General features: G+C 38.6%; 1 protein-coding gene and 1 pseudogene across 1 annotated transcript; both read left to right on the forward strand.

Annotated features, from left to right (window-relative positions):
- On the forward strand, window positions 978–3539 carry LOC102175927 (olfactory receptor 8G2-like). Its single transcript, XM_013975798.2, has 2 exons — window positions 978–1000; window positions 2588–3539. Exons 1-2 carry the CDS (start codon window positions 978–980, stop codon window positions 3537–3539), a joined length of 975 nt encoding a protein of 324 aa, XP_013831252.2.
- Window positions 13445–14366, forward strand: LOC102176201 (annotated as a pseudogene).

The raw sequence follows: 15439 nt of genomic DNA on the forward strand, positions 1-15439 counted from the left end.
GAATAACCAGTAAATAACTCTCAATAATTAATACAGATTTGTATTCATTAAATGTAACATGTTGTTGTCTAGTCACTCAGTTGTGTCCGACTGTAATTCGATGGGCTATAGCCCTCCAGGCTCCTCCATCCTTGGGATTTCCCAGGAAAGAATACTGAAGTGGGTTACCATTTCCTTCTCCTGGGGACCTTCCCAACCCAGTGATCGAACTCATGTCTCCTGCATTGGTAAGTTAATTCTTTACCAGTTAAAAAATGTATTTCTGGGCACAGAAAATGGTTTTATTAACTGGGGCTTCCACCATTTAAGTCCTCAACTTAAGGATGTTGACTGTTAGTTCTAGGATAAAGGGGATAAAGAGAAAAAAAACTGAAGGAATCTAATGTGTCGAAAGTGACAGTGAACCATGTTTCTTTGTTAGATAATTAAATCATGTGACAGCTATTGTGACCTTAAAAAAAGTTTATCGTCAGATGATATACATCTTTAAATAACAAACAAATTGACTTGAATTTATTTAGAGACCATGGAAAATGCTGTTAATTGATACATAATATTGATAATTTAGAAAGCTAGTAGCAAATAAAATAATTAAAATCTCTATTTTTACTGTATATGTTAATATATGTAGAAAGGAGCAATAAGAAGATGTGCTAAGGAAAAGAAAATTTAAAACTGTGGTCATCATTTAGAAATGAAAATATTGGTCAAATGAAAGATATAACAGAGACAAACTCAATAGGTTAAAAAAAATGACATTTGCTTACAAAGAGCAAGTAACTGCACTAAACTCCCTGTAGGAATCTTTTAACTTAATTTTCACATAAAATGCACATTGGTGTTTTTGTTTATAAGAGTGTTGGAGAGTAGATGTAACAAACACAAAATCACATGGGGAGTGAATCTTCTGTTAATTATAGAAAGTATACACCATTATTACTTATTTCAAGTGAGATAAAAATCCTATGCTAATTTATATGATTCAGTTCAGTTCAGTTCAGTTCAGTCGCTCAGTCGTGTCCGACTCTTTGTGACCCCATGAATCGCAGCACGCCAGGCCTCTCTGTCCCTCACCATCTCCCGGAGTTCACTCAGACTCACGTCCATCGAGTCCATGATGCCATCCAGCCATCTCATCCTCGGTCGCCCCTTCTCCTCCTGCCCCCAATCCCTCCCAGCATCAGAGTCTTTTCCAATGAGTCAACTCTTTGCATGAGGTGTCCAAAGTACTGGAGCTTCAGCTTTAGCATCAGTCCTTCCAAAGAAATCCCAGGGCTGATCTCCTTCAGAATGGACTGGTTGGATCTCCTTGCAGTCCAAGGGACTCTCAAGAGTCTTCTCCAACACCACAGTTCAAACGCATCAATTCTTCGGCCCACAGCCTTCTTCACAGTCCAACTCTCACATCCATGCATGAGCACAGGAAAAACCATAGCTTTCACTAGACGGAACTTAGTCAGCAACGTAATGTCCCTGCTTTTGAATATGCTTATCTAGATTGGTCATAACTTTTCTTCCAAGGAGTAAGCATCTTTTAATTTCATCTGCAGGGATTTTGGAGCCCCCCAAAATAAAGTCTGACACTGTTTCCACTGTTTCCCCGTCTATTCCTCATGAAGTGATGGGACCAGATGCCATGATTTTCGTTTTCTGAATGTTGAGCTTTAAGCCAACTTTTTCACTCTCCTCTTTCACTTTCATCAAGAGGCTTTTTAGTTCCTCTTCACTTTCTGCCATAAGGGTGGTGTCATAGGCATATCTGAGGTTATTGATATTTCTCCTGGTAATCTTGATTCCAGCTTTTGTTTCTTCCAATCCAGCATTTCTCATGATGTACTCTGTATATAAGTTCAATAAGCAGGGTGACAATATACAGCCTTGACATACTCCTTTTCCTATTTGGAACCAGTCTGTTGTTCCATGTCCAGTTCTAACTGTTGATTATGAATAACATATACATATGGAGAAGGCAATGGCAACCCACTCCAGTACTCTTGCCTGGAAAATCTCATTGACAGAGGAGCCTGGTAGGCTACAGTCTATGGGGTTGCGAAGAGTCTGACATGACTGAGCGACTTCACTTTCATTTTTCACTTTCATGCATTGGAGAAGGAAATGGCACCCCACTCCAGTGTTCTTGCCTGGAGAATCCCAGGGACGGGGGAGCCTGGTGGGCTGCCATCTATGGGGTCCCATAGAGTCTGACATGACTGAAGGGACTTAGCCACGGCAGAATAACTTATAAATATAGACTATGGGAAGAAAGAAAAGATCCTCAGAAATAAAAAGAGCAATGTTCATTCTGACTGATTTTAAAAATCCATAGATGGGTGTTTTCGCTTCAAAAGTGAGGAAGTGTTTGAATTCTAAGGGTTGTGAAGTTTATATTTCCTTCTCTGGTTCAAGCAGAATCATCGTTTGTCCCCAAGTAGCAGGAGAGACACAAGAGATTTCTGCTTTATGTGTGTCGTCTGATGAGGGATCAAATAATGAGCTCTACAGAATCCGTCCCTCCCCCTCATAAAATACATTCACATGACCACGTCTTCTCACACATGTACACTCATTTTCTCATTTTTAAACTTAGAACCTTGGAGAGGATGATGGACCCTGGAAATCACTCCTCAGTGACTGAGTTCATCCTTGTTGGGCTCACAGAACAGCCACAACTCCAACTGCCCCTTTTCCTCCTCTTCTTAGGAATCTATGTGGTCACGGTGGTGGGGAACCTGGGCATGATCACACTGATAGGGCTCAGTTCTCACCTGCACACCCCCATGCACTATTTCCTCATCAATTTGTCCTTTATCGATTTCTGTCATTCCACTGTCATTACCCCCAAAATGCTGATGAACTTTGTGACAGAGAAGAACATCATTTCCTACCCTGAATGTATGACACAGCTCTATTTCTTCCTCATTTTTGCTATTGCAGAGTGTCACATGTTGGCTGTAATGGCATATGACCGCTATGTTGCCATCTGCAATCCCTTGCTTTACAACATCACCATGTCTTATCACATCTGCTTCTTCCTCACAATGGGAGTTTATATTTTAGGAATCATTGGATCCACAATCCACACTGGATTTTTGTTGAGACTCCTTTTCTGCAAAAACAAGGTGGTTAACCATTATTTCTGTGATCTCTTTCCACTTTTGGAGCTATCCTGCTCCAGCATCTATGTCAATGAATTATTGGTTATATTCTTGAGTGCATTTAACATTTTGACTCCTGCCTTAGCTATTCTCGCTTCATATATCTTCATCATCTCCAGCATCCTACATATTCGTTCCACTGAGGGCAGGTCCAAAGCCTTCGGCACCTGCAGTTCCCACATCTCCGCTGTTGCTGTTTTCTATGGATCTGCAGCATTCATGTACCTGCAGCCTTCATCTGTGAGTTCCATGGACCGAGGGAAAGTGTCCTCTGTGTTTTATACTATCATCGTGCCCATGCTAAACCCTCTGATCTATAGTCTACGAAATACGGATGTCAAATTCGCCCTGAAAAAAATTGTAGAGAGTGGAAAGTGTATATGAATAGAAACAATATAATGATGTCATATCAGTCATTTGATTCACTAAGATATATTATGTATTAAGCTTATTGGATATGAAAAAAGCAATCATACTTGCCTATATAACACATCTCCAAGATTTTATCCAGGCCACTTCTTGAGCCTATATTGTAGTATTTATATGTAAAGTCATAGGCTGTGATTATGAATAAAGTAAAAAACTCCAGAAGATAAAGTGGTCTTAGTTTTATTTTTAGTGATAATCCAAACCAGAAGAAAAATATTGAGGGAGAAGATGAAGATTTTGAAGTCAATCATAGTAATCTATATAATTTTGTATAAAACACAATGTCCGGCATTTAAGTGAATAACTTTATTTTATATTCACAGTATTATATAAGCACATCGTAGTATTATTTCTCTTAGGAGGGAAATGAAATTGAAAGGCATTTAGTTTGGGACCATGAGTAAATGTCATGGTCCCAAATGTAACAAATGATAGGATGTGGGGAGTTTGGCTCCAGAATCCATGATTTTACTCGGTTATATTTTGGCCCCAGGTAATTGTGGGCAGATCTAAAGCCTCCATAGGAATTTTCTTCTATATATAAAGCAACCTCAGTTCCCTATAAGACTGAGTTTCTTTCCTCAGGATCTCTTATACTTTTTTCCTATTTATTTCTTCTGATATCATGAAAATAATGAAAAACATTCAAACCTGACTTCATCAAAACAAAAGAAAAAGAGTCATTTGAGTCTCAGAGACTTGGGGCTTTCCAGGTGATGCTATTGGTAAAGAATATGCCTGCCAATGCAGGAGACACAAGATATGAAGTTTTGATCCCTGGTCAGGGAAGATCCCCTGGAGTAGAAAATGTCAACCCACTCCAGTATTCTTGCTTGAAAAATTCCATGGAGAGAGGAGTCTGGCAGATTACAGTCCTTGGGGATGCAAAGAGTTGGACACGACTGAGCAACTGAGCAGAGATTGAATTGTTATACTTGATATAATAAAGCAATATGTAGCAATAATTTTATAAAACAGCCTCAACAATATTGTCTTATCTTTATACAAGAAATAGCTATTTATGAAAGCAGATGCTCATGAAAGCCAACATCCCAGCTAAGCTGTATCACTGTCATATGGTTCATGCTCTTTCCTCCTATAACTTATAAATAATCACCATTTCATGTCAGTTGTATCTTTGAAATATCTTTTCTCTTATGTTGTTTTATTGTCTTTCATTTAACATCTTGTATGTATGAATTTGCATGATATCTTAAATACTCAGTGTTTTCTATCTTTTCCCAATTCAAATCATCTTATTTGCCAGACTGGTGTTCTTTGGCTAGTGTGCTATCTTATCTGATATAACAAGTACAGATGCACTGATAGAATTAAAACAATGGCTGTTATGATCTCTTAGTAATTTTTTATAGTTGTAAAATTATTTATTAAAGACTTGGTTAAATTATTCCCATTTCTGAGCTCTTTCTCTATCAGTTTAATCCTGAGATTCAACTGTACAAGCCTGGTTGATGACCCCAGCCAGGTGACCTAGCAGTGTCCACTAAGCTGTTATTATTCAGTTGCTAAGACATGTCTGACTCTTTGCAACTCCATTAACTGCAGCACAAACTCATGTTCATTGAGTCACTGATGCCATCCAACCATTTCATCCTCTGTTGTCCCATTCTCCTCCTGCCCTTAATCCCAGCATCAGGGTTTTTTCCAATGAGTTGGCTCTTTGCATCAGGCGGCCAGAGTATTGGAGTTTCAGCTTCAACATCAGTCCTTCCAATGAGCAGTCCTCTGAGCCGCAGCCACAAAAGTCAGGGTTCCAGACAAGACTATGATCTCCCTGCCAGGAGATAACTGGAAGCTGGAGTTAGGGACAGGGAGAGTGCAGACCTGCTGCCCTCTTGCCTGTATCCCAGAAAGTATTTCAATAAGCTCTCAATGTGTGTCTCCTTAGATGCCTATTATTCTTGCCTATGCTTAAAAATAAGCAAAAAATCCTCTTTCACAAAAAGCCCAGGTGCTTTTCTAAAAGGGAGTTGCCTTGAGGTGAGCTCTGGGGTGGGTCAGTCTACCTGAATGTGAGTTTTAGGAATGGTTTCTCAGGGATGTCCCTGGTGGTCCAGTGGTTCAGGATCTGCCTTCCAATGCAGGGGACATGGATTCAATCCCTACTCAGGGAACTAAGATTCCCACATGCCATAGGGCTCCTGCTGCTGCTCCTAAGTCGCTTCAGTCATGTCCGACCCTGTGCGACCCCATATATGCCAGCTCACCAGGCTCCCCCGTCCCTGGGATTCTCCAGGCATGAACATTGGAGTGGGTTGCCATTTCCTTCTCTAACGCCTGAAAGTGAAAAGTGAAAGTGAAGTTGCTCAGTTGTGTCCGACTCTTAGCAACCCCATGGACTGCAGCCCACCAGGCTCCTCTGTCCATGGGATTTTCCAGGCAGGAGTACTGGAGTGGGGTGCCATTGCCTTCTCCATGCCATAGGGCAACAAAGCCCAAATGCTGTAACTAGAGAAACCTGTGCAGCGCAACTACTGAACCTGCAGGCAACAATGAAGGCCCAGGAGACCAAAAAAAAAAAAAGAAGTTTTTCTTTAAGAACTGTTTCTCGTCTCCCTATAGCATTGTGGGTCTCATGATCACAAACCCTGCTGACATTCCTGCTAAATGTTTTGTGACTTCTGTATTTGGTTCAGGTCTTTCTTAACAGTTGTGGTGCCAGATGTGGGGTTCAAGCTGTTAGCTCCGCAAGAAGCAGCTCAGGGTTCTGAGTTATGCTGACTGTGGTTTGTTGCAGCGAGCTGTGGTTTACGACAAGATTGTGTCTCAGCCTCTCATATCCACTTCAGTGTGGCCTTTTCTTGTTTGCCCAATGTGTAAGAATTGATCAACTAGTCCTCCTCTCCTCAAAAACCACCCCACAGGAAATTATTTTCTATGTAGCTCTAAATTCATTGTATCCATGGGAGAATGTGAAATCTGTATGTTATTTCTTTGAACCAGAGCACCCATATGTATTTCTATTTTAGTACACTACACATTAATCAAAAAACAGCTAGTGAATTTCTTACATTGATGCTTGATATATGAAAATGACTATGAAATTTTTTATGTTTTCAAGCATTTGTAAATATTTAAAACTTTAAAAAAGTGTTACAAAATTTAAAATGTGAATGTGTGTGTGTTAGTCACTCGGTCGTGTCCAACTCTTTGTGACCCCATAGACTGTAGCCCACCAGGTCTTCTGTCCATGGAATTCTCCAGGCAAGAATACTGGAGTGGGTTGTCTTTCCTTCTCCAGGGGATGTTCCTGACCCAGGGATTGAACCTGGGTTTCCTGATTTGCAGGAGATTCTTTGCTGTCTGAGTCACCAGGGAAGTCCTAACACACACAAACTTTAAAAGTACTAAGCAAGGCAAAAATTTAAAGCTTCCTTAGGAATTTTCTATGGATCTGCAGGGTTATGGATCTCAATCTGAGAACTCGTGGAAGATGTAGTATTAACATATTAGAATAGATATCAGAGTATTTCCAAAACACAAAAAACAGAAATCAAGGACTTGGAGATCTACTACAAATGAGAAAAGTTTTAATGAATACATAAGATTTGTTAAACATTATTATGGCAGGAGATGTTTTCAAATGTTTTAGTAATTGAAAAGAGCATGACTGAGTAAATGCATTCTAAAGTAGGCATTCTGATGGACTTAAATAATGTTCCATACAGAATTTACACTCATTAAATTGGATTCAGCCCTATATTAATTTCTTTAAAAAAAAGAAAAAAAAAACTGTTCCTGATGTACAATTAGCATGCTTCAGGATCTTTAGTTTGCATTTATTTTTATTATCAAAATTAAGTGCAATTAAACTTAGCTGCAATTAGGTTTCACTGTACGTCGCACACAGCCCCACACACACATGCACCATGATGCCTTAAAGATCTTCAGGACTGGTTCAGTGGCTCACTGCAGAACATAAACTTCTTTTAAATTGTGATCTGCTACAACATCTAGCTTCCATCCATCTCTCAGTCTCAGACAATAGCTCCAGACAGATCTTGCATCTTCATCCCTCAGCCATCAGAAGAAAAGATGTGGAAGGAAAAGAAATGTCCCCTAACTTGAAGATCAACACTGGAAGCGACAGACCTTACCTCCTCCTATTTCCCTGGTGAAATTTGGCCAGGCAATCAAACTCAGCTGGAAGAGAGGCTAAGAAAATACTTATTATACAGAGTGAAGTAAGTCAGAGAGGAAAACACCAATACAGTATACGAATGCATATATATGGAATTTAGAAAGATGGTAACGATAACCCTGTATGCGAGACTGAAGAGACACATATAAAAAACAGTCTTTTGGACTCTGTGAGAGAAAGCAAGGGTGGGATGTTTTGAGAAAATAGCATTGAAACATGTATATTACCATATGTGAAATAGATCACCAGTCCAGGTTCAATGCATGAGACAGGGTGCTCAGGGCTGGTGCACTGGGATGACCCAGAGGGATTGGATGGGGAGAGAGGTGGGAGGGAGGGTTCAGGATGGGGAACACATGTGTGCCCGTGGCTGGTTCATGTCGATGTTTGGCAAAACCCACCACAATATTGTAAAGCAATTAGCCTCCAATTAAAATAAACAATTTTTTTTAAAGAAAATACCAAGGTGTCTAGATAGCCATGCACCCAAATAAGATTCAGGGCATTTATTATTGAGGAAAAATGGAAGAATGAAAATTAGGAATAAGCAGCAATCTCCTACACTCTTTCAATATCTACATTTAGTCCTAAACAACTGTATGTTGTTCCATCTAGAGTCAACATTTGAATTTAACAGTGCATCTGAGGAGAATGGCAATATGAAATTGGTTAAAATAAAATATATAGGGCATAAATAAAAAATACTACTATTTTCATAATTGTTAGTATCTACTACAAAGCTCTTAAGTTGTTCTAGGTAGTTCTGTAAGATCTCAACATTGCTAGGTTCATCCCTATGACCTTGGCATGCTGCTTTTCCACCCTGAAATGACATCTTGACTCCATTCTCCTTTTTTCGTCTTATACACCTTTCTAATTCTCCATGCATTTCTGATCACTCTATTATCAGGTACACTTTCAGTTCCTCATGGATACTAAAATAATATAAGTATTTTTGTTTCCTGAGTATATCACAATATTTAAGCACAATTAGTATTTTACATGAAAAAGAAAAAAAAAGCTATCACATCTTACCTATAAAGTTTGTTTCCCTCGATTTTCTCATTTTCACCTAGTGGGAAATTACTTTATCCATAAGTGGACATGAAATTCACTGGAGCTCTAGCAAACTCTGTCTGTCACATCCTTGTTTACAATACAGAATCCAACAAGAGCACTGAATCACAGCTACATGATACTATTAAACACATGAGAACCAAAGGGGGAAAAGCAAAACTCTAATTGATTCTTTTCCCAAGAGTTGATACTTATGGGATATGAACCTAATGGGAGTTCACTCTCATTTTTCCTAATTAGACTCTAAGAATCAATATGCAGAGTATAAAATTATCATTCATATCAACCAGTCTTTACCGAGAGCTGTTACTTTCATCAGAGGTCAGGACCAGTGACATATCATTATCATGGAGGCTATTAGGCTATGACACTTCAACGTCTAACAGCCCTGCAAGGTTAGTATTCAGAGCTATCCACCAGCAACATCAGATATCCCCCCACCCCTCTTTGGAGAAATTGGGGAGAAACACATAACTCTGAAATTTCAGGGAACAAGGACTGTGTGTCTGAATCCCAGCCCTGACTTTTATGATTTTAGAACTTCAGCTGTGGCTCTGTGCTAAATCACTTCAGTTGTGTCCAACTTTTTGTGACCCTGTGGACTGTAGCCCACCAGGCTCCTCTGCCCATGGGATCCTCCAGACAAGAATATTGGAGTGGGTGGCCATGCCCTCCTCTAGGGGATCTTCCCAACCCAGGGATAGAACCTGTATCTCTTACATCTACCTGCATGGGCAGGCAGGTTCTTTACCACTTAGCACCACCCTGCCTCCAAGTGCAATTACAAATGCAGAAAGTTTTTCTTTCTTTCTTTCTTTTTTAAATATCTGTCTGTCCTCACTCTAATATTCATACTACATTACGAGTAAGGAGAGGATGAGATGGTTGAATGGCATCACTGGACGTGAGTTTGTGCAACTCTGGGAGATGGCGAAGGCCACGGAAGCCTAGCATGCTACAGTCTATGGACTGTACAGTCCATGCTATAGTCCTTGCAAAGAATCAGACATGACCGAGTGACTAAACAACAGCAAATGAACAAAGACTACCTCCGAGCAAGGACACTCTCCTGTCCCTGGCTGAGTAAAATTGTGACCAACACTTCCTTCTTTACTCACTTTGACAGAGATAGTGTGAGAATTTTGTTCACTTATGTGGAGTCTATATTAATATGTAGCTAAGCATCTTTCAAATGATTTTTATTAAAGGCTCATGTTTATTGATGCTTGCTATATATAAGGCACCATGCCAAACATTGTACTGAGTAAACAAAACACTCTAGTGCTGAAGAAAAATCAATAAATAAGCCATAATAATTGATGCAGATTTATTTATGTACTAAATATAATATAAAAATATATTCATGGGCACATAGAAAATTTTCTTATTGACTGGGGCTTCCACTGTTAAAGTCCTTAACTAATGGGTCTTCAAAATCAAATGCATTTTATAAGATAAAGGGCATAGAGTGAGACAAGCTAAAGGAATTTGATGAGTCAAAAATGAAAGCCTACTATGTTCTTTTGTGAAATAATTAAAACTTGTGATACCTGTTGGAACATCAAAAAGAAAATTTTTCTTGTCAGATGATCTGAATCTAGGAATGACAAATAATTTGGTTTGGCCTTATTTGGAGACCATGGAAAATATTCATAATTTAAGAAGTTAATATTCAGTAAAATATTTCAAATCTCTATATTACTATATGTATTAATGTAGAAAGGAGCAACAAGAAGATGTTCTAAGGATAAGAAAACTTAACATTTTGGCCATGATTAAAGAATGAAAATGCTGGTCAAATAAAGCATATTATAGGGAGAAGCTGAATAGTTTAACAGTAAAATAACTTTGACATTTTCTTACCAAGAGCCAGGGAGTGGGCTAAGCTCCTTGTGAGAATCATTTTACTTAATTTTCACATGAAACAGATTTTTGCTTTTTCAGAGTTGGAGAGCAGATCTGATTATCTCAAGGTCTTATGGTACGTATGGAGTTCAGCGACGCTTCAATCCACTAATTCTAACTTGCTACCAGGACTTATGTGTGAGTGTTTAGTCACTAAGTCATGTCCAACTCTCTGTGACCTCATAGACTATAGCCCACCAGACTCCTCTGTCCATGGGATTCTCCAGGCAATAATACTGGAGTGGGTTGCCATTTCCTCCTCCGGGGGATCTTCCTGACACAGGGATCAAATCCGTGATTCCTGGTTTGATTCCTGGTTTGATCAAACCTGTGATTCCTGGTTTGATTCCTTCTCTGTCTCCTGCATTGCAGGCAGATGTTTTTTTAAGAATTATAAAATCATGAAACAGTGAAACTGAGATGTTAAAAATTATTTAATCCAAGCATGAGATGCTTACTGTTATTAATAATTCCTGCTAAGTAACTAGTTATTTAAGATGAAATCAACATTTTGCCTGAAAGATCTGGGTATTTTGATAGTTGGAGTGTTTGTTTTGTTGTGAAACCAAATATTTCTCCAATATTTTTAAGCAGTTATTTTTACTTCATTCTATTGGTGACACATAAAATGAGCCCAATAACTCTTAAACAAACCAACATGTTGAACTATAGCTGTCAGGTGTCACATGGGTTTTAATTTTGCTAGAAATACATCCTTAGTTATTCTAACCATTCTAATATGGCAGAGTTTAGATGATTTTACTAGTTTACTAGTTTTCCAGTTTTTCTCTATCACATAAAGTATTGCATCTTGAATGAACACATTAATCCAACTATTGCTTGAGTTTTAAGTAAGATTTTGAATTTCCATTTTCTAGAATCTACTCATTACCTATACAAATGTAAACTAAAAGTGAGTTGGTCTTTAAACAAAGAACACATCCCACAGTTGTTAAGTACTGAGTTTAAATTAAAATTTCTAATTGCATTTTGCATGTGCTCTACTAATCCACATCTCTATCATCCTTGAATTCCATAGAGAGCATCTGCAAAATACAGGATTATATTAATAAAAAAGACCAGAATAAACAGGACCTAGTATCTGTGTTCAAAAATGCTTCTCATATTAAGGGGGGAGGGAGTGTGATTATAGTTTTCTCATCTTTTCCATCAACCATGAAGTGCAAATTCCATGAACTAAACTTTGTACACTGATCCCCTGGTCACAGTGATGGAATATATGACCTATATTGAGGTTGTTATATTCTGACTCCCAATTATCAAAATTAGAATAAAGGAGGAAGGTTCTTGAGTCTGGAAAACCTATTGAGGTATAAGGATGATGTCTGCCATGCAGTTATGTTTCTGCTCCCTGGGGTCATAGTTCAGGGAGAAGGATGTTGGGACATTAAAGAAGTAGATCTCAAGTGAAATGATACAGATAGTTGCCCAGTCCTTCAGATATTTTGAGTTATGATTCTAGTACAGAAAATATCTGAAATTAATAAACATTTCATATTTATGAATTATATGTTAATTTGCTAGAGAAAGCACACACTACTCACATATTCTGGGTGAAATAAAAATACTATGCCATTTTAATGGCTGAGTAATACTCCATTGTGTATATGTACCACAGCTTTCTTATCCATTCATCTGCTGATGGACATCTAGGTTGCTTCCATGTCCTGGCTATTATTAACAGTGCTGCAATGAACATTGGGGTACATGTGTCTCTTTCAATTCTTGTTTCCTCTGGGTCATATGGCAGTTCTATTTCGAGTTACATATACACAATGGAGTATTACTCAGCCATTAAAAAAGAATACATTTGAATCAGTTCTAATGAGGTGGATGAAACTGGAGCCGATTATACAGAGTGAAGTAAGCCAGAAAGAAAAACATCAATGCAGTATACTAACACATATATATGGAATTTAGAAAGAGGGTAATTATAACCCTGTATGCAAGACAGCAAAAGAGACACAGATGTACAGAATAGTCTTTTGGACTCTGTGGGAGAGGGAGAGGGTGGGATGATATGGGAGAATGGCATTGAAACATGTATAATATCACATATGAAATGAATTGCCAGTCCAGGTTCAATGCATGATACTGGATGCTTGGGGCTGGTGCACTGGGACGACCCAGAGGGATCACTGGTATGGGGAGGGAGGGGGGAGGGGGGCTCAGGATGGGCAACACATGTATACCTGTGGCAGATTCATGTTGATGTATGGCAAAACCAATAAAATATTTTAAAGTAATTAACCTCCAATTAAAATAAATAAATTTATATTAAAAATACTATGCCATTTTACATGAGTATTAACACATACACAAAGAATATGGAAAGAAAGAAAAAGTCCTCAGAAGTATCAATAGTAATATTCACTCTGATTTTAAAAATCTAGAAATTGGTATTTTCTCTTAAAATGTTATGAAATATCTTAATTATAAAATAATTAATTTTAATTTTATTTTTTTCTCTGGTTCAACTAACATCATTATCTCAGAGAAGCAAGCAGGAGAGGCTCAGGAGATCACTGCATTATGAGCCTTCTTTGATGAGAGACTGAACAATGACTTACCCAGAATTACTCTCCCCAACACCCACTCACATGTACACAAGTGCACATAGACACTCATACACATGCACACACAGGCATAAAATATTCTCATTTTCTCTTTAAATATAGAAGGAACTGAGAAGAAAATGGACCCTGGAAATCACTCCTCAGTGACTGAGTTTATCCTCACTGGGCTCACAGGACAGCCACAACTCCAGCTGCCCCTTTTCTTCCTCTTCCTAGGAATCTATGTAGTCACGGTGGTGGGGAACCTGGGCATGATCACACTGATTGGGCTCAGTTCTCACCTGCACACCCCCATGTACTATTTCCTTATCAACTTGTCCTTTATTGATCTCTGTCAGTCGACTGTCATTACCCCCAAAATGCTGGTGAACTTTGTGGCAGAGAAGAATATTATCTCCTATCCTGAATGCATGACTCAACTTTATTTCTTCATCATTTTTGCTATTGCAGAAAGTCACATGTTGGCTGCGATGGCATATGACCGCTATGTTGCCATCTGCAACCCCTTGCTTTACAACATCACCACGTCTTATCACATCTGCTTCTTCCTCACAGTGGGAGTTTATATTTTGGGCATCATTGGATCCACAATCCATACAGGATTTATGTTGAGACTCTTTTTCTGCAAGACCAATATCGTTAACCATTATTTCTGTGATCTCTTTCCACTCTTGGAGGTATCCTGTTCCAGCATCTACGTCAATGAATTATTGGTTATATTCTTGAGTGCATTTAACATTTTGACTCCTGCTCTGGTTATTCTTGCTTCCTACATCTTCATCATTTCCAGCATCCTCCAAACACTCCATGGAGGGCAGGTCCAAAGCCTTCAGCACCTGCAGTTCTCACATCGCTGCTGTTGCTATTTTCTATGGATCTGCTGCATTTATGTACCTACAGCCATCATCAGTCAGCTCCATGGACCAAGGGAAAGTGTCCTCTGTGTTTTATACCATCATTGTGCCCATGCTAAACCCCCTGATCTATAGCCTACGGAATAGGGATGTCAAATTTGCCCTGAAAAAAAAATTTAAGCTGTGAAAAACATATATGAACAGAGTCAATATTATGATGGCATATCAGTTATTTGGACTGCCAAGGAATTCCCCAATTCTTAATTATCTACAATATATTTAATAGAGAAACCTCTAACCTTAATTGATCCTTTCATAATAGATCTCAGTAACTTGTTTTCCAACAAAATATATTAATCAGACTCTGAGACGTGGATTCTTTGGAGATTAGGTCAGAACTAATAAGTAACAGAGAAGATTATTTGAAATTAATAAAAATTCCAAGATGTTGAAACTATTCTCTATTCTGCTCTCTATTCTGAATCCATTAGGAGACCCATTCAAATTTCCATTCCTCTCTGCTGTTGTTCAGTCACTCAGTCAAGTCCGACAGTTTGTGACCGCATGAACTCAGCATCTGAGGCTTCTCTGTCCTTCTCTATCTCCCGGACTTTGCTCAAACACATGTCCATTGAATTGGTGATGCCATCCTACCATCTCATCCTCTGTTTTCTCCTTCTTTTCCTGCCTTCAATCTCTCCCAGCATCATGGTATTTTCCAAAGAGTTGGCTCTTCACATCAGGTGCCCGTAGTATGTCTCTCTGATTTTACTCCAGTTTTATTTTCATATTGTGTTTCATTATGATAGATATTAGACCTCCTTAATATGAAGTTCCAAATTTCATAACGTCAGTAACTGTGATTTTTTTAATTATTATGTTCTAGTTTAAATCTCATTGGGTGGTAAAATGCTTTCTAAACTCAACATTTAAAAAAATAAGATCTTGGCATCTGGTGCCACCACTACATGGAAAATAGGTGGAGAATAAGAGGAAACAGTGATCGATTTTATTTGCTTGGGCTCTACAATCCCTTTGGACAGTGACTGCAGCCACAAAATTAAGACATTATCTCCTAGGAAAAAATGCCATGAAAAACCTAGACAGCGTATTAAAAAGCAGAGACATCACTTTGCCAACAAAAGTCGTCATAGCCAAAGTTAAGTTTTTTCCATTAGTCATGTATGGATGTGAGAGTTGGACCATCAAGAAGGCTGAGTGCTGAAAAATATTTTTTTCTCAAATTGTGATGCTGGAGAA

Source organism: Capra hircus, chromosome 29 (assembly GCF_001704415.2).
Source record: "Capra hircus breed San Clemente chromosome 29, ASM170441v1, whole genome shotgun sequence".
Classification (NCBI taxonomy): domain Eukaryota; kingdom Metazoa; phylum Chordata; class Mammalia; order Artiodactyla; family Bovidae; genus Capra; species Capra hircus.

Coding starts and splice junctions, on each gene's coding strand:
- LOC102175927 (XM_013975798.2), top strand. CDS start 978: ATGATTCAGTTCAGTTCAGTTCA. Junction 1,001..2,587: donor ATTCAGTTCAGTTCAGTTCA/GTTCAGTCGCTC, acceptor TTTTAAACTTAG/AACCTTGGAGAGGATGATGG.